This window comes from Mangifera indica, unplaced genomic scaffold (genome assembly GCF_011075055.1).
Source record: "Mangifera indica cultivar Alphonso unplaced genomic scaffold, CATAS_Mindica_2.1 Un_0030, whole genome shotgun sequence".
Lineage (NCBI taxonomy): Eukaryota > Viridiplantae > Streptophyta > Magnoliopsida > Sapindales > Anacardiaceae > Mangifera > Mangifera indica.
Window position 1 is genome coordinate 1 of NW_025401122.1, and position 24,575 is coordinate 24,575.

At 32.3% G+C, this 24,575-nt stretch overlaps 3 protein-coding genes and 1 pseudogene across 5 annotated transcripts; 1 reads left to right on the plus strand and 3 right to left on the minus strand.

Annotated features, from left to right (window-relative positions):
- Positions 1-195: 195 nt before the first annotated feature.
- Positions 196-4,556, minus strand: LOC123206280 (annotated as a pseudogene).
- A 4,188-nt stretch (positions 4,557-8,744) lies between these two features.
- LOC123206266 (protein LURP-one-related 8-like) lies at positions 8,745-9,936 on the minus strand. Its single transcript, XM_044623428.1, has 2 exons — positions 9,509-9,936; positions 8,745-9,422 (listed from the first exon to the last, which is right to left on the minus strand). The coding sequence occupies exons 1-2, from the start codon at positions 9,755-9,757 to the stop codon at positions 9,018-9,020; spliced, it is 654 nt and encodes a 217-aa protein (XP_044479363.1). The 5' UTR covers positions 9,758-9,936; the 3' UTR covers positions 8,745-9,017.
- A 4,288-nt stretch (positions 9,937-14,224) lies between these two features.
- LOC123206252 (50S ribosomal protein L17, chloroplastic-like) lies at positions 14,225-15,021 on the minus strand. Its single transcript, XM_044623406.1, has 2 exons — positions 14,736-15,021; positions 14,225-14,642 (listed from the first exon to the last, which is right to left on the minus strand). The coding sequence occupies exons 1-2, from the start codon at positions 14,974-14,976 to the stop codon at positions 14,395-14,397; spliced, it is 489 nt and encodes a 162-aa protein (XP_044479341.1). The 5' UTR covers positions 14,977-15,021; the 3' UTR covers positions 14,225-14,394.
- Positions 15,022-17,689: 2,668 nt separating this feature from the next.
- LOC123206278 (probable serine/threonine-protein kinase PBL8) lies at positions 17,690-22,328 on the plus strand. 3 transcript variants are annotated; one of them, XM_044623437.1, is made up of 7 exons: positions 17,690-17,804; positions 17,920-18,053; positions 18,164-18,495; positions 18,572-18,707; positions 19,690-19,826; positions 19,929-20,052; positions 21,316-22,328. In XM_044623437.1, exons 2-7 carry the CDS (start codon positions 18,002-18,004, stop codon positions 21,816-21,818), a joined length of 1,284 nt encoding a protein of 427 aa, XP_044479372.1. In that variant the 5' UTR covers positions 17,690-17,804; positions 17,920-18,001; the 3' UTR covers positions 21,819-22,328. The 3 variants fall into 3 exon arrangements, with proteins under 3 accessions (XP_044479372.1, XP_044479371.1, XP_044479373.1); XM_044623436.1 differs by having other exon boundaries at positions 17,696-17,804; positions 17,890-18,053; XM_044623438.1 differs by lacking the exon at positions 17,690-17,804 and having other exon boundaries at positions 17,848-18,053.
- Positions 22,329-24,575: the final 2,247 nt, after the last annotated feature.

Genomic DNA, 24,575 nt, shown 5'->3' on the forward strand with positions numbered 1-24,575 from the left:
ATTGAGAATATAATAAAGAATTGAGATTGAGATATTATGAGATTTGTAAATAAAATTGGAAATGAAAAAGATTTGAATTGGTTTATATAGACAAAATTAAAAAATTAAAAATAAAAAATAAAACAAGCCAGAGGAAGTGGTAGAAGCTGTTGGAAGCAGAAGCAACAGAAGGCTCTTTACATTTTTAATGCCATGTCCTACAACTACTGCTTATATTTTTATTACCATCGTAAGTAAAAGTGATATTGAAGATGCCCTGCCATGCTCTTTACATTGCTAGGCCTAAATGCATGGAAATTTTCCATAGAATTTTCCTGTCAAACAAGCAAAACTTAACAGATATAAATTTCATCTGTATTGTTGGGTCTGCCTCCAACAGATATGGCAGATGCTGAACCATCACAAAGCTGAGAAAGCTCAAAATTTTAATTTAATTTATTGTTTCACTTCTCAAGTTAAAACCATATATGGCCATTGCTCTGGGTATTACTTGCTCTTCTCTTGATTGTTCCGGGCGACCTCTTCAGCTCAGGCATCATATACTTCAATCAGACTTGGCTCGTAGTCAGCTGGGGCCTCGTACCCGTGGAGATTCATGACTGTTGCTGCTACATTGGCAAGCCCGGCTTCGGGAAGATTCGATCGGAACCTAACATCACTTGGCAGTCCAGGACCTCCAATTGCAATAGGTACCTGTACCCCAAATAAAAAATGGGAATGTAATTGTTTCTGGAACATAATATAACACAAAAGCATAAATTATGTGACCACCGAGGGCATAGAGGGATCCTATATTCACCAATTTCTTTCAGATGTTTGAAAAAAGAAAAGTTGAGAGTTCAGAAAAATTACCGGCTTAAGTGTATGAGAAGTGAGTACTTGAATCTTGCTATCCTTGTCAATAATAGGCTCCCCAGATTTGTTCCGCTTCACCATGTCCTCGGCATTGCCATGATCGGCAGTGACGACATAGATTCCACCCACTTGTTTTATTGCATCAATAATTATCTGAGATTGAACATCTTCCATCATCAGGCAACAAAAACAAGAGGACTTTTTGCCGAACAGATATGGGGGAAGCTAATAAATTAGTCAGGAAAAATTTTAATAAATCTAGGAGAGACAAAAACAAGAGACCTTTTTGAAGAACGCATATTGCTGAGTCTTCTATAACAAATTAGGTTAAAAATCACAAAGAGGAAATAGCAGAGGCTTTTTCATTAATCTGTTAGAAATTTTGACCATAAGCTTTATTATAATACATCCTTGATGGCAGATCAATCTGAATATACAAAAACACTGGAATGGGGGTCTTAAGAGCAGAAAATTTGATGGTAGAAAAGAAACAAAAGAAGGCCAAAAGGGCTATGAAAATTAGGAATAACATCCAAGAAAAAGGCATAGTTGGAAAAGATAAGCCCCACAAATAGCAGCGCTACTGTTTAGTGGAAGAAGAGGCTATGATTTATATGGGTTATTTGAAGAAGATGCTCTTAAGAAATCACAATGTGTGCAGAACTATCTGATATCAGAAAATTGCGGGAAAATCAGTCAGGAGAAGTGAGTTGCAATGCATTGGAAAAAAAATAAAAAGCTATTTTGAAATTGACATTGAGTAATAGATAAATTTAGATCATTCATACAGGAACAAATTTGTCTCCCGTTCCATTCAACAGAAACACTGGAAAATATAAAGGAAAGGAGCCATGTTTAGGAGGTGAGAAAACTATACTAGCAGTCAAATATCAACCATGAAAATACAGTAAATGCTAGTGCATAAACACTACAGCAATCATACCTTGACAGCTTCATCAGCAGCCTTGCATGCCACGACTGTTGCTTCAATATCTCCAGTATGACCCACCATGTCACCGTTTGGAAGGTTCACACGTATCTAAGAAACAACCAAAGCCATAATTAATCAGTTCAATTTTGACTATCAATCTCAATTATCACATTAGAAGTCCATTAATTATAATTACCTGGTGGAATTTGCGGCTAAGGATAGCATTCTTTGCCCTTTCAGCAATCTCAATGGCCTTCATCTCTGGCTGAACATTGAATGTAATTCCAACATCACTAGGAATTTCCACATATTCCTCCAATTCTGAGTTGAAATACCCAGAGCGGTTTCCATTCCAGAAGAAAGTGACATGTCCGAATTTGACAGTCTCACTGCGGATTTAAAAGAAAAAAATATTAGAATTAAAGTAAAACCAAATGAGTAGGAGTATATTTCAACAAAGAACAAGCACTAGGTCAAGCAAAACAGAAATTAGAGCAAAAGAATTAAATTTACATGTTTATTAAGAAAATAAAGAATATTTTTAACATGGTTATAACATGATACAAACTAGGTGGAAACTGACCTGCAAGCAAAAGTACGGACCCCATTATTCACCAAATATTCACCTGATGTCCTATCTATTTCAGGTGGAGATACAAGGTAATGGCTTGGAAGTTTTAACTCCCCGTCATATTGAAGCATGCCAGCATAATGGATTTTAGGGAATCGAACTCGATCAAATTTGTCAAAATCTTCATATTCTAGGGCCTTAGCCAGCATGACCATCCTATCTGCACGGAAGTTGAAAGTAACCACAGCATCACCATCCACTATTGGACCCACAGCCTTATCATTCTCATCAACTATAACAAATGGAGGTAAGTACTGGTCATTGGCTTCGGGTTCTTCCCTCAATTTCTTAACAGCTTCAACTGCACTCCTAAACTTGTGTTGGGCTTCTCAAGAACTTGGGCATCCCATCCCGTTTCACAACATTCCAGTCATTCTGCAGAAAATTCAATTAAGGTCACGGAATCATACAATTGAGTAGAGCCCAGAGCAAGGACAGTTTGTAATTATGGTAAAACAAAGCAAGTTTTACGGACATAAATTTAAGATTTCCTTCACAAAACCAAGTTAACATTTCAAGGAGATTCAAGAAAAAAGACCGCCCAATTATGAAAGACACATTACAGGTAGGCAATAAACAGGCTTTCCAGTACAAATTAAACAATACCTACAGAAGAGAACAATAGCAATCCATGCAAGTAATCACGGTAATAGGTTAAGTTCGTAAATATCCAGACATTATTTTTCATACCTCATAACGATCCATAGTGACATGCATGCGGCCTCCACCAGATGCAATCTGTGCATCAATACCTTTTGCACTTAATTCTGAAAGATCCTTCTCAAGAGTTTCTACAAAGCCTACACTCGAACCATCCAAAACATCACGCCCATCAGTGAGAATGTGAACACGAATTCTTTTGGCACCACGCTCACTAGCTCCTTTGAGCAACAACTGCACAAAATAAAAAATATATAAAATACAGAAAAAATATATTCACATTGTTCCTCAAGTACAATGCTTTTTTACCTGCAATTGGTCAAGCCTGGAGTGTACTCCACCATCACTCAATAACCCAATGAGATGCAAAGTTCCAGTTTTGAAGCATTCCTTTATGTACTTAAACCCTTCCCCATCATAGATTTTTCCAGAGGCCAGAGCAATGTCAACGAGCTTTGCACTGCACTCAAATTTTCATAAGTTCTTGATCTCACAACTAGATTCATGTATGACAAATCAGATATTGGTAGAACAATTAATATCGATATTTCACAAGACATAAATCTGGCACAGACCACAGAGTACAAATATTGAAAGCCAAGTGAGCTGAGATAGTTTAAATTCCAAGTTGAAGACGTGTTATTATGTGATTAAGTGATTTTAAGTTAGAGATAAAGTAACTCTCATCATATGAATAACATATTATTATTAATAAATAAATTAATGCGCATTGTTTCTGCACAGACAGTTTTATTTGAAAATAAAACATGAGTACTGAAAACCCCAAGAAATATAATCCCATCAAAACGGTATGGTCAACTCTCTCTAGGCCATTAGCATCTTCAAAAGCTAAAATGTGTAGAATCCGTAAAACCATTTCAGATGCAACCAAACTTTCCATAAAGAAGAAGAAAAGAAAAGGAAGGAGAATATCACCCTTGGGCAAAAATACGTCCAGCTCCGAGTGCATTATGGCCAACTTCGCTGTTCCCCATGTCATCTTCTGATGGAAGTCCAACTGCAGCACCATGCGCCCGAATCAACCTCCAATGTTTAGGGGCCCCCTTCGGAAAAAACAGATCAAATACAAATTAGTCCTCCTCACACTCCATAAAACTGAAACATAACGATGCAGCAAGCAAGTGTTGGGATCTGAGCCTGATCCATCCAAATTAACCGTCTATACAACCTATGTTTAGGTAAATTTTGTGAACAGATTCCGTAAGTAGAAAGGACGAGAGGACAAAAAATAAAAAATAAAATAAAGGAAATCGATACCTCCTTGAGCTTGTCCATGGTGGGAGTTTCGGCGACATGGATGCAGTTATACTGATCGGGCTTGTTCTCGCCCCAACCATCCAAAACAACCAGCGCTAAAATATTATTCCTAGGGATCCTTCCGTGTTCTTTCAATTTCCATTGGGAGGTCGCCATCGATGAAATCAGGCCAAATGTGAGTGAAATGAAATAACAGAAAAAACGAGAAACGGAAGCAACGAGAGAGTGATTCGTATGTTTATATTAGATCTGCTGACTGCGTAAACACGCCCCCTGCCGTTGATCTACCTACAAAATCATGGTACACCGTACACGTACCACCCTCTGCTCTTGACTCAAAACCTTACTCCGCGACTTGGCACGTGATTTTTTATTGTTTTCTTACATTTTTTTAAACCCTCGATATATTTTTATATATTCTTTTTTGCCACACAAACAGGGGCTTGTTCCCATGGTTAATAAAAATGAATTACTAATAAACTAGATGCAAAAATCAGTTCAATTGTTATAAACATAGTTATCAATATCTTATAATACGAGATATATATATATATATATATATATCTATTTTAAAGTATATTAAATTAATACAACATAATAGATATATTATATGATACAATATATATTTTATAATACGATACATATTATTAATATCATTTGATATATTTTTTAGAGAAAAAATAATGTAACAGAAGTGTATATAAAAAATTTTAAATTGTTAAAAGTATTTGTGATATTTTTTAAAAGGATTATATTTCAATTATAATTTTTTATTATTTAATTATTTTATTTTTTAAAAGTGTATCTTATTATATATAATATAAAAAATTAAGTTTTTTTTATATATGATATGATACATGATTCGACACCCATTATTAGAAATATGCAGGATTGGATCTAACCCTAGTTGATGACCATGGTGATTTGACTTAACAAAATAATTTTATGTCTATTATTTGAGTCCAAGTTTTTAGTGTATGAATCTTTTGATAGTTTGCTAGTAATGAAAATAAAATATTTTTAATATGATTTGACTTATTATTAATAGAGTTAGATTCAAATTAAGTTAATTATCCCTTCTTATTTAACAAATGTTTACATTAACCAATTAATTGTGATGGTTTTTGTTACTTAAAGACAAAAATACCCCTAATTTGAATTTGTCCTAGTTTTAAATTCGTTTAACAGTTTTTTCAAATTACAATAGGGGGTATTTCTAGTACCTTAAACTGTGGGATTTAAAGGTAAGAAACTAAAACCCCAGGGGTTAAACATAATCCACTCGTACGTCAGCGGATGTGGATTATTAAGTAGCACCTAACCGAACCGGTTCTTCAATTGTCTACGTTGGAAAAGGCGGCGCGTGGGTGATGAGGTGAGCGTGCGAAAATAAGGCTAAAAGTCATGATGTAACCAGTGCCACACCTTGTAATATTGCTATTACAACCAATACCAGACTTCTCTCGTGAAAACTGTAGAGACGTTTAATTTAGGTAATATTTTATTATTAAAATAGAAAAATTATTTTGAAGATAGATTATTGAGAAAATTATTAGATATAAATGATTATTATGTTTAATAAAAATTGATAGTATAAATAATTAATATGTTTAGTTAACGATAATAAAAGAATACTAGTAAATTATTCTATTTAAATACGTTTGAATATAATTATTTTTAAATATTTTTATATTAATTAAAAATATATTTATTTTTTCTTATAAAATTAATAAATAATAATATAATTATAATAAAATCAAGATTACTTTGATAAATTTTTAATATCTAAAGTATAAGTGGTAATTAGATTACTACCTATATCACCTGTCACGTCAGCATTGATAATAAAATATTACTGTAATATTTTTTTATTATTGATAAATCAAACAAGATAATGTAAATAATAAAAGATAGATTACCAAAGTAATCTTTAAAAGTCACCAACCAAACTCCCCCTTAATATATAAGTATAAGACGTGAGGTTTAGATTTTATTTTAAAAGTATAAGTTTTTAATATATAATTTATATAGTTTTAGCTTTTTTAATTTTAATAATTAGTTTTTGAAATATGATTTTTTTAAGATTCATATTATTTAATATTAAAGTGATCGTTATATCTCTTAACAGTAACTGTGCGACACATCAATGCTTGCCCAACTCTAGCAGAGAGGTTCTTCAATTGTTTATGTACTTAATTGTATATTTAAAAGTGTATATATATAATTTTATTGTTGTATATGCGCTTATAATTAATATAACTTTAAATACAAATGATGATATGTCATTATATAATTCAATATTATTTTATTATTAATTTAAAAATACTAAATCACATGATCATGTTATCATCATTGATATCTAATTGCTACTTATTAAAAATATACATAGTTTTATTATTTTATATTTTAATCGTTTGTATGATTCTAGTTCAAATATGCATTTGATTTTCAGACACAAACAAAACTATTAACTAGAGTTGGATTCGAACCGAACCGAGCTCGAGCTCAGCTTGTTTTACATATAGCTGAGCTCGAGTTCGAGCTCATGAAAGTCAAACTCGAACTCGGTTCGATTTGTTTTTCACTATTAAACGATGTCGTTTTAATATATATTAGTCAAAACGACGTCATTTTGTATCAAAATTTTTAATTAAAAATTTTGACGAATAGCTCGAGTTCGAACTTGAACGGGCTCAATTCGAATCCAATCCTACTATTAACCCTAATTAATCTCAACAATAAAATTAGATGTATAAATATATTATACAAATTTTTGTATACAACTTGAGGTGATAGTTTATGATTGGATGATATAATTATTTATTTTTTCTCTTATTTATAAATTGATCAATCAGATGCTATCACATCGATTATATACAAAAATTTATACAATTTATTTATGTATATAATATTATTCTAATCTCAATTATAATTCTCATCAAAATCAACTTCAATGCTTTAAAGTGATGCAACATAAATTGAAGCACTCTTTGTTACCTAACTATTAATGGGAATATATAATTAAACATTGTAAAAACCCACTAGTTCAATCTCGGTCGAGTTTGAACAAAGTCTAATTTAAAATCAACTCTAATTTAAAAAAATTAGTTTGAGATCAACAAGTTAAAACTCAAACTTAACTTAAAAAATGATCTAATTTTAAATTTGATCCAGGTAAATTTAAATATAAATATTCAAATCGATTCAAATTTGATTTGTTTGATATGAGCACACTCTGAATTTGAATAACTCAAATCAAATCAATTTTGGAGTGTGGAGCCAGATCATTAATAGGAACAACCTCTTTATGAGTGTCTTGTTGCTCAACGAACTATGTGATTATATTTGTTGTATCATGTAATCCTAAAATCAATAACAAAACCCAGTGTAATTTGAATATAGAATTATTAGTCAAACCGCATAAATTTTCTTGTTTTGTGTGATTAATTTTAATTTTTAATTTCTTTTTTACTTGGTTCATCTCATGACACTATTATTAATTTTTGTACGAAGGGCGAAAAATCTCATCAATAAATAAGATTTTTGTAGAAGTTTTGCTTAAGGTAGTCGAATTATAATCGTATCATGTATTAAAAATTTAATTTTTTATATTATATATTATATTATGTATTGTATCGTATAATACAACTTTTTAAAATAAATATAATAAAATTTGAAATTATCATTTCATCAATTTAAAAAATATCATAAATACCTTATGAAACTCTAAAATTATCCAAATACACTTCTGCAGTATTATCATTTCTCTAAAAATATGTATCAATTTATATCGATAATATATATCATATCATACGATATGTCACCGTATTGACAATTTTTGATATACTTTATAATATATATTATTTTTTACTTGTATCATATTATATCATATGATACGTATCGTATATCGTATAATTCTAAAAACTACGGTTTTGCTTCTATTTCATCAATAAAATTCTTTTTATTAATCATAAAAATGGAGAAAAGGATCTCATATACATGAGTAACAAGAGGCAAGGCATGGGCACATCTAGGGCTGGAAATAAACCGAACTAAGCTCAAACAGGGCTTGACTCATTTTAGATTGGGTTTGGTTTTGATTCAATTTGAACTCATCAGGCTCGTTCAACCACATGTTTATGTTCGTTGTCTTGAGCTCTTATTTGGGTTTGTTTGAGCTAAGCTCATTTTGAGTTTGAATAAACTCATTTTGAATACAACCCTATCTTTAGATAAGGTTGAAAACGACCTCATTTGTTGAGAGTTCAAGCAAGCCATGCTTGACTCACGAGCTGAGTATAACTCTAGTTCGGATTTGAGCTCGGGTTCATTTTTTGTTTTACTTCCCAACTTATACTTGGATTCATATTTATTGTCTAAAACTTATGTTCAAACTCATTCGAGCTAAACTTATTTTGAACTCGAATAAATTCGTTTGGACTCTAATTATTGATACAACAGCTAATTAAACACCAACCCAGAGAAAAACAAAAACAAAAAACCATTATTTTTCTTCTGGAATATATACACACACGCCCACTTTCAGTTTGTTTTTTTTATATGAAAGGAAAAAAATCAAACTTTTCTGGATAATAGAAATTTAAAAAAAAAAAGTGACGGTGGTGGTCGTGGTGGCGGTTCTGCCGTGCCAAACAAGAAAAATTATGAGGAAAAGCGTCGGGAAGATCCAAACATCTGGTCCAGGAGAATAACGAGGGCCATGGCAACTGCTGTATCGATTTCTGGATATACAATTAGACGGAATACATCGACGCCGAAGGCAACTCCTCCCACGGCTTCTTTTTTCTTTATCTCCGCTACTATTCTCCTCTTTCCGTCGTGCACGGCACACGATCGTTGCGCATACGATCCCTGAATTTCATACATCAAATTCTTCTTCTTGTTGTTGGATGACGGAGATGATCCCGTTCCGTTATGCTCACAACTTATACGACTCACATGAGCCAAACACTTGTTGAGGATATTCACTTTCTTCCTCACGGAAAACGCCGGATTAATGTCCGTTTCTCCGTCGTACACTAGCCAGTTTTCTCCAAAGCTCAACTTCTGTTAAAATCCACATTAATTGAGCATAGAAATAGATAATTTGAAAGAATTTTAATAAATATATATGTATATGTATATATACACACCTTACGGCGGAAGGTGAGGAGAGGCTTGCCGGCGGCGTCCATGAGGAGGATCTGGCCCTTATGGCCTTGCATGTAGTTATCGACTCTAAAAACGAGGTCGCCCTTGTCGTCATAGACGGTGAATCCATTACAGTTAAAAAGCAGAGATTTCTTCCACACAGTGAGGACGAAGGCCTTGTTTTCGTCAGACGGCGGGGACTTAGTGGTGGTTGGTGCGGCGACGGTGCCGTTGGGATAGACCTTTCTCATCACTCGCCTATTGCAGTGCGTGAAGGATATTGCGAGCTTATTCTTGAATGAGGAGACTGAGGATGAATGGAGGATTTATATATTGATGGCTTCAATGGGAAAATGCCTTTACAAGAAGAAAGGGTTGAGGGTGCGCCACCATCACGTGACGTCAAAACTCCATTAATGAATTTTTATTGGAAGGGAAGAAGCAATGGATGGTGAGGGAGATCGCGATATAACATCATTTTAGTTCCTGGGACTTTTTCTTAAGGACAATTATTTGAAATACTATGATTTTAGTACCTGCCACACTTAATGAGATTGGTGTTAAAAGACAATAATACCCTTAAAAGCTATACATTTTTCTAATTTTGTTAATTTCTTCAAAATAAATAAGGTTAGATTCGATCCAAATTTAGTGTAAACAAAGTTCAATTAGAGATTGATTCAAATATAAAAGAGTCAACTCGTGATCAACGAGTTGAGCCTCAAACTTGTTTTGAAAACAAATTAATTTTATATTCAATTTTGGCCAATTTGTATGGGTGGATATAAACCAAGCTAAGCTCGAACACCTTTAACTCGAGTTCGGATTAAAATAAAAATAGTTCGGTTTGGATTTGATAAACCAAAATTAAGGATGATTTGAGTTTGACTTGAATAAATTGTTCGAATCTATGACTCTTCTTCGTGGTTCCTATTCATTATTCAAATTTATAATACATTAACAAATCGACATTATTTTTATCTAATAATAGGTAAAACGAATATTTTAACAATTACTTAATATAATTTAATTCGAGGCACGAGTTAAGTTTAAACCAAATCAATCCGTCCATTTGGCTTGAGTTTGGTTTGATTTCAAAAACGAGATAAACCTCTTGATTCAAACTCAATTCGAATTTGAGCTAAACAAATTCAAATTAAGCTAAACTGAGTCAAATTGAGTAATATCAACTTTCGAACTTAAACTAACTTGGTTTGAGTCTAACCTTATTAGTTTGAGCTCAAACATTTGGATCAATTCAAACTTATGAAAATGAACCATATCCTTCACTTGAATTCTCCTAATTTGATCTAAGTTGGAATTCAAGTTCGAATATCTTATGTAAGCGAAAATAATACCAATTCCAGAATCATAGGAAAAACATACATAGTTTATTGAACTGACAATTGATGATGATTGATGATTTGATGCACTTCTGGGAGTATCCACAACACACTTTACTAATTTGCTTCTTTGTTTCTATAAAATTCTTCCAGAGAAATAGAAGAGAAAGAGTACTGTGCTTTCTGTAATTTTTTGCGTAAGAATTCTAACTCCTAATTGAAGTTACACTAGTTTAAATAAAGAAGGAGAGTAACAGTTATCTTTAATAATTGTCAAGGGTAAAATTGAAATTATCATATATTATAGGTTAATATTGTATTTGCAGCTATAATGGATCGGGTCAACCCATCATGAGTGGATCGAATCCAATACCTTAAATCAAACCTAATCTTATGAACTAGTTTAGTTTTGGTTTCAACATTATCTATTATTATATATATGACAAACAACTATTTAAGAATGAAGAAAATTTCACTCTCAATTACAAATAAAGGTTTAAAGGGCAGTAATGTCTTTTAATAAATTCACTTTTAAAATGAAGGGAGTAAAATGACAGTATCTCAAACGAATGTCCTTCACTACCAGAAACCACATGAACTGCGATAAGATGGTGACGTGATGATAAGAATAAGAAATTAAGAATGCTTAATTTATTATAAATTAATGAACTCTAATCACCATTTTTTCTTTACTTTCAAGGCAAATATATATATATATATATATTATTAGTAGGCTAAATAACTATGTCCCACTCAAGGTATGATGCAAGCCAACTTTCAATATGTTAATTACCAAAAATTCAATACTCATATATCTTTGTTTGAAGACGAAAAAAAGTTTTTGTCAAACAGTTGTATCAGTAGGTGATAGTAAGAATTAGAACGAGACTGAGAGAGAAACCGAGAGGAAAAGAGAATATCGTTATTCTTTGACAATGATAAATGAAAAAATCTTGACAAAAATATTGATTTTTTGAATTTTAGATAAAAAAGTTTATTAAATTTTTAAAATTAAAAAAAATATATGATAAATTTTTAATTTTTTAAATATTTTAATATATAATAATTTTATCACTAATAATAATAATAAAATTTTATAAATAAATAGATATTTAATAATTAATAAATGGGAAATTGAGTTTCCATCTAACACTGGGCGGACATAGTTATTTGGGCCTTAATAATACATAAAATAAAAGTTGTGGCTGAGGACCAATTGGCGGCGGAGGCGTGGACACCTCCCTTGTCCAAATTCTGGGAATATCAATAATTCATATGATTATGTGATTGGCTAGGCCGGTTTCAGTGACAGCGACTCCCACCAATTGTTGCCAATTTCACCTCAGACTTTTAGTATTATTTATTAGGATCACATGGTGTCTGATTAGTTTCGTACAATATAAAATAAATGAATAACACTAAAAAGGCACTAATTGGAGTAAAAAATATATATATATTTTATATATTAAACCATATGAATTTTAGTTTTCTTAATTGATATATTAGGATCAAATTTTTAATTTATTTAATTTAATAATTTTAAGATTTTAAAGTTTATTTTATTTAGTATAATTAGTTTTGATCGAATGTAACAGTTTAATTCAGATGAGATTTTTTGTCACTGAACAAAAAAAATGAGTCACGACCAAAATTTTATGATGTATAAAAATTTTGTGCTACATATATCATATGTTATAGTATATCTTATTGATGCAAGGCGATACAATTTTATTAGAGAAGTAATAATGATATATCGATTTGAATTTTTTATTATAATTATTATTAGCAATAAGTTGCATTCTACAATAAGATACGATATATATGATATACTATACAATTCAACTACTATGAGTATAAGTTTAGATTATAGTAAAAGATGAAGTGTGTTTCCATTAGATTTGGTGGGTGTTTTAGCAGTGTTTTTAAAACCAAACCGGTTATCGAGCCAGTTATTTTATTAGTTTATAATTCGATCAGTTTGATTAGATAACCAACTAGTTCAATTTATTATCAAATTATTATGTATTTCTTGAATAGTATTAAATATTTACTATATTTTTTTAACATAAAACATATGAAACATAATTTCAAATATGTTAATTAAACAATTAACATTTCATTACATAGATAAAGAAAAAACCAATTATAAATTATTGGGTTTAAATTGTTTTTTTGGTTCAACAGATTTACTAAGTTCGACTAAATTTCAAATAAGTTCATATTTTTATATAGATCGGGTCAGATTGTGAAACTAGACCTAATTATAGAGTGGTTCATGGTTCAACTAATCGAATTGGATGATTCGATCTAGTTTTAAAAATACTGTGTTTTAGCGTTATTTTAAAACCAAACCGTCTGAATGACTTATATCATGGTTGAAATCCAATTTAGTCATTGAACCGACTTGATATTCTTTTAAACTTGTAGTCGAAGAGGTTGATTCTGAAACCTACTCACTATTAAAGCATCTAATTCCTTATTTGAATGGGTGAGATTATTTTATAGGGTTGAAATCGAATCATTCAAATTGAGCCTTGGATTCAATCTAAATTCGGATCAAATCCAAACCCTAATTGTGAATACAAGGTATAAATAATATTTAGATTTGAGAAAACCAAAGGGTAAAAAAAAGGTTTTTTAGACTCATATTAAAAATTGATCCGATCAAAGACAACTTTGATCTAATTAGTATGATTGACTGTCAAACTGATAAAATATTTTAATAAACATTATAACAATATTCAACTAAACATGAATGTAACCTATATGGTGCCATTCATTAACAACGGGATAATATAATCGAAATCAGTTTTGACTTAGTGAAAACCATATCCATTTGCAAGATGATAGGTTAAAATTTAGAACAATATATAACTAAATAAAAAATTTTATGTAAATGTTAATAGGACACTAGAACTAGCTTGATTTGACTACAGATTGATCCGATTGAATTGTAAGATAAGTTTTTTAACTTGATTAAGACCCAACGCTTGAACCAATCCAATTGTTAAACAAGTTTTTTAACTTGACTTAAAATTTATGACAATAAATATTGTAACCCAAATTTGATTTGATTCGAGAATTTGTAATATTTAGTAATTACTTCGGCCGACCAAAGGCATAGATAGGAAGTATTAGGCCAACGTGACTATTATTCAAATCTTTCTTACTAAACTCCAAACAAACAATAATAGCCGCAGCTATTGATTCAAGGCCAAACCACTTTTTTTTTTTTGTGTATAACCGAGGATTTTGCTTTTATTGGTTAAACGTAATGTTTTTAAAACTGGATGAGTGATTAAACTAATTATTGTACTAGGTCACGGTTCAACCAATTCAACCGGTCAGTTTAACCTACAAAATATAAACAATTGCAAAAAACGCAAGTTAGACACCAAGTCTTTTCATTATGCAACATAACTTAAAAATTACCCTCTCGACAACAATTAACACATGTAATATAATCACGGAAAGTGATTAAACTACAAGAAATATTATATACAACTTTTCACGACCAATCAAACAACATTCAATCTAACTTACAATTAACCATCTAAAAACTGTTTAAAAATAATATAACCATTTAATTTTAAAAGACAAACGCATGTATGGTAATATAGAGATTTGAGAGAAGTAATATAGTGCTTAAGGAGCTGAGTCGTAAGGCCACGCAGAAAAGCCCGCCGTTGGTCCAGTGGTCTGTTCAGCTTCGGAACTCGCCTTCCATGACTCATTGCAGAAATTCGGCGACCGTTATCCACAATAGTGAAACAATGTCCAAGGCTCGTGCAGTCTGAAACCAAAATTAAAAAATATACATACATATATTCTCAGAAAAATGAAAATGAAAGTGATAAATGTCGAATTTGAGAAGAAAACAACTTACCGGAGAAGCCAAGGGAGATTAGATGGTTGGCGGAAGCGAGTCCGGTGAAAGATGGGATGAGTTGTGGTTGTTTGTTGAGGCTGAGAGTGAGATGACGCTGGGGGAAAGAAGGGGAGGATGAATTGAATTGATTTGAAGAAGGAGATGAATTGAGTGAAGGAAGAGCTGAACTTAGAGATGCCAGACTCCATCTGCTACTCGTATCCGTTACAGCCGTTATCGTTGCCGTTGCCATCGTCATTGCTTAGAATTCGCAGGAGTGAGAGTCTGGCTGAATAGTTGATGATGAGACAAATTGGACAGGACTTGAAACCATGGCTGCCGGATTATGGGCTCCCCTTTCTCAGAGCCCATACAATTTCCATGCATATGGATCAGCCCATTTGTCTATTACTTGGGCCTGTATGAGTGAATTCAAACCGAACTAGATTGAGATGAATTCGACTCAATCGGGTGATCAACAGAGTCATTATTTTAAATAATTTTCATTTTCTCTGAGGACTCTTTGTATTTTGTTGAAAACTTTCATTCTTTTTCGATAATTTTTCTTATTCTTTTTTAATCTCTAATAATCATTTTTCTTTTTATTAAGTGATTTTTTAACAATTTTTTAATAAATACATTACCAATTCAAATAAATTAAATTCTAATTAGCCATTTTAAATTCAAACTAAGTTTGAATTGGTTTTTATTTAAGTTTTGTTTGGCTTGAATCTTGCCCAACATTTATTTTAAAAAACTATAAAATGATGGGAGGCTCGCTTTTGGGGTTAAACATATTTTGGTCCTTAAAGTTAGATAAAATAAGTTAAGTAAAATTTAAGAGGTCGTTTGGTTGGAGTAGATAAAAATTACTTTAATAATTTATTTTTTATTATTAATATTATTTTATTTAATTGATAAGTAATAAAAAATTTTAATAATATTTTATTACTATTTTCAATTAATATAATAAAAAATATAAAAAATAGGCCAATGGACTATTTCTCACCTAAAGTATGCAGTGTTTTTAAGTTTTCCTCTATTAATTTTGAAAATCTTATTTACCCACCCATAGACTATTAAAATTAATTGAGTCTGTTAGTTATATCATTTTCCCCACATAAACCCTAAAAACTAATAATTTCCCCTAACCTAAGTTTTCCAATTTTCAGATTCAAATTTTTAGCGCTATTTCTTCCTCTTTGACGACCTCTAGGCGACGCCTCTTTCTCTTCGGCGTGACCTCTTTCCAACGGTTGTCCTAGACATGGTCGTCGACGAAGAAGAGCCTTCTTCGTCGAGACAAAGACAAATCGTCTTCATCGAAAGACGAAGACGAGGTCCTTATCAACAATGAAGACTCATCGTCGACGAGGATTCTTCTTCTCTAGACGAAGATGATTCATCTTCATCAAAGACTTTGACGAAGATGATTCATCTTCATCTCGACAAAGACGACTAGTCTTCGTCGACAATCATGCCCAGGATAACTGTTGGAAGGAGGTTGTGCCGGAGAGAAAGAGACATTGCCTGGAGGTAGTCAGAGAGGAAGAAACGGTGTTGAAAAACTAACTTTGAAAATTTGAAGACCCTAAGGGGGGAAATGTTGTTTTTTAAAACTTGGGTTAGGAGAAATTATCAATTTTTAAGGTTTAGGAGGGAAATAAAATCAAATTTAAGTTTATTTTTAATAATACAGATAAAATGACGATTTTACCTTTAAAACCGTTAATTTTAATTAACCACAAATAGATAAATGAGATTTTTAAAGTTAAAGGGAGAAAAATTAGAAAAATAGCATACCTTGGGTGGGAAATAGTCCTTTGGCCTAAAAAATATTTTAGAATAATTATATCTAAGGTTATTTAAATAAAATAATATATTATAATATTTTAGATATGTTATTTTCAAGATAATATTTTAATTTTGATAATAAAATATTACTCGAATCAAACGCACAATATTTAAGTCCTTATCAATTAAGAATTGAATTAGACAAATTCCTCTACATAGCCATAAGCCTTTATCACTCATTCTATTTATTATGTAAATAAGCTTGATAGTCTTAAATGAAAAATGGTAGCTACAAAGATAGCGAAAGTATACCAGATTGCCAAGTCTGATATAGTCTAACATGGTTTAATTAGTGTCCCAAGAGTTAAAGTATACCAAATTATGCCATGTTATGGTTCAATTGTGATCTCAATATCAAGTGACAATGCATCCAATCAAATGATAGAGTTAACAGTATATAATGATTAAAAAATAATATAAATGAGTGATATATAAAAGTGGTAGATTAGACCTTAATATAAATTAATTAGTTTTGTGTAATATGAGTTTTGATCTTCACACTTATAGACTCAATATATTTTTACAAAGACTAATTTAAGCTTGATTCAAAGCTAAAATGATAAATTCAAATTCAAGCTCGAGCTAATTTTTAGTACTTCTTTCCAGACATATACCTTATGAGGAGAATACGCACTAATGGAGGAAATGGTAACTTATTTTTTCTCCACTATGAAATGAACATTATATTTTTATAAACGGTTGTTGCACTCCCTTGTTCAATACGTAACATAATTTTACAATTTAAACCATACAATTATTATACGAAACTAATGAAATAGTCCATGTGAGTATTATACGCCTCGAATGATAAATAGTAATATTAGAGAAGTGATAAGTCAACAAAAGAGAATAAGAAGAATAATCATAGATGAAAGTGCTTTGGTGAAGAATTGTTGGTGAGCCCTCAACCTTGAGTCAAGCTACCAAGCTAAAGTTTCAGTTGGAGTTTGACTTATTTGAGTTGAACATTGATTTGAGCCTAAGTCAGCTCGGTTGGCCCAAATCCACCCTTAATTGATATGAACCTAATTGTCATTTTGAGATTTTACTGGATCTCCTTGTCATTTATAATAAAATGAGGAAGCAAAAGTATATTAAAAGTCAAAATTTATCTTGGGGTTACTGTAAAAAAAGCAGCCAAAAAAGAAGGCAAGAGGAGATCCACATACCGTTTGGTAAAACTGAGTCACGACAGAGAAGAAGGCAAGCAAGACAGACGAGACGAGAAAAGAGGTCTGATTAGTTTTATTTCCAGTAATTCTAGTTATGGAGTGTAATTAATATGTAATTTTCCATTTTTCAATTTTCATTTCTTCAGTATTTTGAAAAAGAAAGCTTGCTGAAACAGTGAGGAAGAAAACAGTACCTCGGCAGCGAGCGAAGAATGAAACTCAGCCTGAGCGCCATCAGGAACGTTACGCCAGTGGAAAATGGGCAACTGTGGTACTAGAGAGGAATCGGCCGTTGTCACCAGTGCTCAAGGTCTTCTTCAGATCTAATTTATCTCTTTTTTTTTTTTCATTTATTTGTTAATTTTAGGGTTTATTTGTATTTTTAATTATTCGTTTTTGTGGTGTTCGACATTTTTACAGTTCAGCAATTACAAAACTTATCTTCTTTACCTGTTAGAACGGAGAAGAAACATAGTCGTTCTGTGTCAGATCTGAGCGATTCTTCTACTCCACGTAATTTGGAGGAGTGTAGAAGCAATGCTATGCTTTATACTCATGTAATTGCCTTCACTTTGTTCGAGCTCGAGACTATCACCAAGAGTTTTCGCTCTGATTATATTCTTGGAGAAGGTGGATTTGGAACTGTTTACAAAGGTTACATTGATGAGAATGTCAGGGTTGGTCTCAAATCTCTCCCTGTCGCTGTAAAAGTTCTCAATAAGGAGGGCCTTCAGGGTCACCGTGAATGGCTTGTATGTCTTTCTTTCTGTATGTATTTTCATCTGAATGTTGTTTATTCGGTTAATTAATTAATTTTTTTGTCCACAGACGGAGGTGAACTTCCTCGGCCAACTTAGACATCCAAATCTTGTTAAATTGATTGGATATTGTTGCGAGGATGATCACAGGTTACTTGTCTATGAGTTTATGCTCAGAGGGAGCCTTGAAAATCACCTGTTTCGAAGTATGCACTTGTGCTTTCTACATTTTACACTTGCTATTCCATATTTTAGAAGAATTGAGCAAAAGTAACAAGTCCTGTACTACTTGTAAACGTTTACTATATGCTTAGCTCTTTATGCTTTAAAAATTGAAACTTTTTTCACTTCCTGTTATAAGGTCTAAATGCAAATCCTGTTTGATTTTTGATTGCTTAGGAAATGCCCTAGAAGTATGCACTTGTGCTTTCTACATTTTACACTTGCTATTCCATATTTTAGAAGAATTGAGCAAAAGTAACAAGTCCTGTACTACTTGTAAACGTTTACTATATGCTTAGCTCTTTATGCTTTTAAAATTGAAACTTTTTTCACTTCCTGTTATAAGGTCTAAATGCAAATCCTGTTTGATTTTTGATTGCTTAGGAAATGCCCTAGAAGTAACTACTCATACGCATTGCTTTTCCATCCCTTTTTGGGCATGTTACAGTATATATTCAGTGATGAGTGCTGTCAACTTTACTCTTTATCGGTCTTGGATGGTGCTCTTTAAGGTCAAAATTCATATGAAATACAGTTTATGGCTTCTCAAAACTTAATCTAATGTCCTTAGGATAATAACATCAAGCAGACAGATTATTGAGAGCAAAACTTCGTTCTCCACCCTAATGAAAGGATAATATCAAGAATTCATGATCAGGTGTGAGTGTCATCTACACGGAAGAGAAATTTTCATTTCCCACATTATGAAGTTTAGGGCATTTCATTCTCAAATGCTTCTGCTTTCAAATGGGGCGTTAACTATATCTGTACCATTCATCTTTTAACATTGTTGTAATCTATTATCCTGTATGTGAGTTCAATTGTTTCTTTATAAAGTTTTACTGAGGACTATAATACTGATCAAACAATAGCAATAAATTCTGATGACATTAGGAAGTATAATGTTGCTACTTAGTTTCCAGTACATTTTCCTTATTTTAATACGGTGTTTCCTGAGGCATTTAGAGGCAACTGTTTCACTATCATGGGCCACAAGAATGATGATTGCTTTTGGAGCTGCCAAAGGGCTTGCATTCCTTCACAATGCTGAAAGGCCGGTTATATATCGGGACTTCAAAACCTCTAATATATTGTTGGATACTGTGAGTAGAAACTTCATACATCCCATTCTTAACAATATTCTGTTATGGTTGTTTGGTATATTTGTTCTTGTTCATCAATATTCCTTGTCTTGGAGTCTTCAGGATTACACAGCCAAGCTTTCTGATTTTGGTCTTGCAAAAGCTGGACCACAAGGTGATGAGACCCATGTTTCAACTCGAGTGATGGGTACATATGGCTATGCTGCTCCTGAATATGTAATGACTGGTATGCCCTCATTTTTATCTTAGAAATACTTAATTTATCATCACTGTTGTCCTAATCTATATGGGAATATAGCTAGAAATCTTTAATCAATTGGGGATTGTTTTGAATTTATGTTCTGTATGTAAAGAGAATAGAATCTATAATTGATGGCATTAATAATAAGAACTGCATGATAGAGAGATGGCATTGGATTCTTTGGTGTGATGGTTCTTTCTTATACAAATTGGATGGTGTATAATATGGGCCATTTTAAGGTTCTTCACTGGAGTTTTACAAATGTTGTCTCTTGTATACCTGAAATTGGAGTCATTCTATGATTTTTACATTAACTTACTTATTTTAAGTACCAGTACATGTTATCTTTAGAACAGGAAGTGATACAAACTTTCATTATTATGAGAAAGGACATTGTAGTTAATGGGAAACAAGAAATTTGATGATGAAAAGAAGAAGAAAATAATGATTGAACTATTAAGTGAGAACTTGAGTAAGAACTATGAAGTGATAGATAATATGGCAGCAGTTTGACATATATAAAAAAAGAGAAGTAAAAAGGAAAAAAAAAAACCATTGATGGAAGGGAAATTTTTCATGCTTCTCTGATTGTGAGGTTTAGAATTTAAGAAAATTTTGTCATGAAATTTAGAATTGAAGTGAGATTCATCAAAATTCCAGGTCTTTTGTTTGCATGAATTTAAGCTTAAGGGTTGGAAATATTTCTGTAATGTATTCTTGATGAAACCAGAAGGGTTGGCCTTTTAGGAGCTTTAGCCTTTGGCCATGGCAACTGAAACCCTTCATTTGATTCCTGAACATTAATGAAGGAATGATAGACAATACTGAAGAAGGGCTTTCACTCATAAGCTCATTACTATGTTTAGCCTTGTAACACTTTTCGGGAACCAAATGAAAGTATGAAATCTTCTGAGAAATTGCAATTCGTACCCTTCATTATAGCTTTTTTCTTTGTTGAAATTATAATTGATCAGTGCATCTCTCAGTAATTTGGTGCCTTGTATAGTGCATCCCACCCTAGTCTTAATCACTTGTCCTGCATGCTGACTAATTTTTGAATTCATTGCTCATGTAACCTGTGGCTTTCCTTTAAATTAAGTCAGTAGATGAAGTAACAGTGATGTCTGTGTTGTGCATGTGACTGGTTTTCACGTTTCTACTTTCTCGTACTCAAAGAATTCTATTTCTGCTAGTGCTTGTGCAATTTAACATTGTAGTGCAATGATAAGATCTGAATGTATTGAGCAGGCCACCTCACTGCCAGGAGTGATGTATACAGCTTTGGAGTTGTTCTTTTGGAGCTTTTGACTGGTAGAAAATCTGTTGACAAAACGAGACCAAGCAAGGAGCAAAGTCTGGTAGATTGGGCCCGGCCGAAACTGAATGACAAGAAGAAAATGTTGCAAATAATTGACCCTAGATTGGAAAATCAGTACTCAGTGAGAGCAGCTCAGAAAGCCTGCAGCTTGGCATACTATTGTCTTAGCCAAAATCCTAAAGCAAGGCCTTTGATGAGCGATGTAGTTGAAACGTTGGAACCTCTACAATGTACAAACGATGGTGGTAATGAAGTCTCATCATCAATTTCCCCTACCTTAGCTGTTAATGGTGCTAATGCTTTTGCAATGGGAGGAGTTCCAGGTTACCGGGTACGTTCTAGATTTGGCAATAATGTTGGTCCTGCTGTTAATTGTCGATCGCCAAATCCAAATTGTTCGCCCAGTGGACCTGCAGCATGCAGGGTTCGATGAAAAAGTTTAAGCAATTGTGTACTGTTTGGTGTGCAGTTTCCTCTCCAACCCTTTGCTTCTTTGTGCTTACTGTACACTGTACTGTATCACTTGGAACCCAAGCCCCCCCTATAGCCAACATGGTTGCTTGCGTCAATTTTCTAATTGTGTTCACCAGGGAAATTTGCGTGTTAAATATTGTTCCTCTACATATTCAAATTTTTTACTTCAAGGTGGATTTGCTTTCTAATGCTACTGCTGATTTCGCGAAGATGATGACATTTCTTATGTGGGCTTCAGCAACTACTGATAATTTTGGGATTTCAATTCTTGATTTTATGAACATGAAAACTTGCCACAATTATTTCACCATCAGATGCGTGTAATTTTAATTGCTTATGTGAGATGCGTGGGGTTGGATCTGACCTAAATTGGTTTGGTCTCAACTTGCTATTAACCTGGTTTGAATTTAAGGGGTTGTCAGAAAGTTGTATGAAGATTTATTCTCTGTTGATTTTTTATCTTTTTCAATAGTTTTTCTCCTTTTCTGGTAATTATTTTTTTCATCTCTGACAATCTTTTCTCGTTATACATTTTCTGACAATTTCTTCAATAACTTCATTGTTAATTTGGATTAGATCTTTCAAATTCAAGTTAAACTTAAGTTTATCTTTATTCCGGCTTTGTTACATAAAGTAGGATTTTGCAAAAGAGTCACATGAAATCAAAATTGATAGATACCCAACATTTCGGTTTTGGTCCTATTCAAAACTGACTTTAAAAGGACTGCTCCAAGTTCCTCAAATGATAGAACCGACAATGTGCTAGTAAATTTTAAATCCAATAGAGCTGACACCAAATGTACTTAAATTAAAAGTTATTTTATTTTTAATTTAAAATTAATTAATTATATAATAATATACATAATTATATATCTATAATAAATATACATAATTTTATTGATCTCAATAATACATTTTTCTTCGTTAAATTTCTTATCCAAATGACGTGGTTTATGGCATACATAAAACCAACATTAGAATTGACCAATGCCATTACCTCGAAACAACTACCAATCTTTTCTCCACCACATATATCTTTTTATACCCAAAATCTCCTTCTCCTCCAATCCTCATCGTCCTCTCACTCCCTGCATCTTTTTGTCACTGTGTCTGTCTGTCTCTGAGAGCAAGATGAATCATGGAATCAAATTACTCGTGTTTTTTTTATCGATAGTCGATTTCAGGGCGGCTCAAGGACAAGGTGGAGTATTCATTAATGTATAATTATCCATGTTAATCTGTTATTAATTGTGCGTTAATTTGGGAGGACTGATTAGTTGCATTATATGCAGATGGAGAGCAACTGCTGCAGCCAATCGGAGGAACTGAGTACAGAATTATGGAGGAGATGGTGGTGGTCGATAATAGACGAAGACTCACGCCATTTCAGCTCTGCTTGGCCTGCAAATGCTGCAGCGGTGCCACGTGTGTCACCATGCCTTGCTGCTTTGGAATCGACTGCCAGCTTCCCGGCAAACCTTTTGGGGTTTGCGCTTTCGTCCCCAAAACCTGCAACTGTACTTCCTGTGCTCAGTAAATTTGACAATATCATATTTCAATAAAAACATATATGACTATACAATTGGTACGTATATCATATCTTCAAATAATTTTAAATTAAAGATAAAATTATATCAAATCATATAATAATATATCATTTATATATTTATTCGTGTGTATGTACGTATGTATGACATTGTTTATCATATATATATATTCATACTATTTATTAAACATTTCTATTTCTATTCTTACAATAATTTAAATGAACATCAAGAGAAGGAAACGTGGTAGAAGGTTAATATTGAAATGTGATAAGAGGGAAATCCTGGCTCTTCTGGCTGAAATTCATTTTCTTTGCTACTCAAATTACCGTTTGAATATAGTCTAACAAAATTTATATATATGGTTAAAGCAATCATTTAGGATTACTTAATAAATTCTCCGAGTTAGAGTTCCTCTACATAATCTAACACATAATATTTGCCAATAAGTTTATCTATTAAAAAAGTCATTTAGTAAGGTTTATGGAGAGAAAGTTCAATCACAAAATTCAACGTCTTTCAAAAGTACGACATATGGATCTGAGGGTTTATTAAACTTTCGATGAGACATCTAATAACCTTTGCTTGGTTTGGTACCCTCCAAAATCTAAAATAGCATTTATAAGATAGTTTTACCTATTGAAATTCAAAAATGTTTATGGGGAAGAAAATTGGTCACCACATTGAAGCAAATTTCAAGAAATCAACGAATTCAAAAAGCATGTCATATCATATTTTCCTATAACCCAAAAAATACTTAATTCAATATCCTATAAGCTTTGGGAATTTATTAAGTTCATTCTTTAGAATGTGACCTGGAAATGCACTATCATATGAGATGGGAAGAAAATGAAACCTCCATTAACATTTCTTAATTGTGTCATCACCTTATTCCTTCATAAAGTCCTGCTTTTTCACTTTTCAGTTTGATGATGGAGACAAACTGATGTCAGGTTAGTTGAATATTATTCAGATATCACTTACTGAATTTTCTATCTTATTTGCTGAAGAATAAAATTAAAAACTAGAAGAAGAAAAGCCAGAAGAATGGTATATGGTATTGCTGTCACAAAGTCAATGTATTGAATGTGGATCTCCATCTTTATCATTAGTATAAAAATGCTTGTATTCCTATCCGCATGTTAATAAAGTACAGGAAATTTGGCTAATGC

Coding starts and splice junctions, on each gene's coding strand:
- LOC123206266 (XM_044623428.1), bottom strand. CDS start 9,757: ATGAGAAAGGTCTATCCCAACGGCACCGTCGCCGCACCAACCACCACT. Junction 9,423..9,508: donor TCCTCACCTTCCGCCGTAAG/GTGTGTATATAT, acceptor GGATTTTAACAG/AAGTTGAGCTTTGGAGAAAA.
- LOC123206252 (XM_044623406.1), bottom strand. CDS start 14,976: ATGACGATGGCAACGGCAACGATAACGGCTGTAACGGATACGAGTAGC. Junction 14,643..14,735: donor AATCTCCCTTGGCTTCTCCG/GTAAGTTGTTTT, acceptor TTTTGGTTTCAG/ACTGCACGAGCCTTGGACAT.
- LOC123206278 (XM_044623437.1), top strand. CDS start 18,002: ATGGGCAACTGTGGTACTAGAGAGGAATCGGCCGTTGTCACCAGTGCT. Junction 18,054..18,163: donor CGTTGTCACCAGTGCTCAAG/GTCTTCTTCAGA, acceptor ACATTTTTACAG/TTCAGCAATTACAAAACTTA. Junction 20,053..21,315: donor TCCTGAATATGTAATGACTG/GTATGCCCTCAT, acceptor TGTATTGAGCAG/GCCACCTCACTGCCAGGAGT.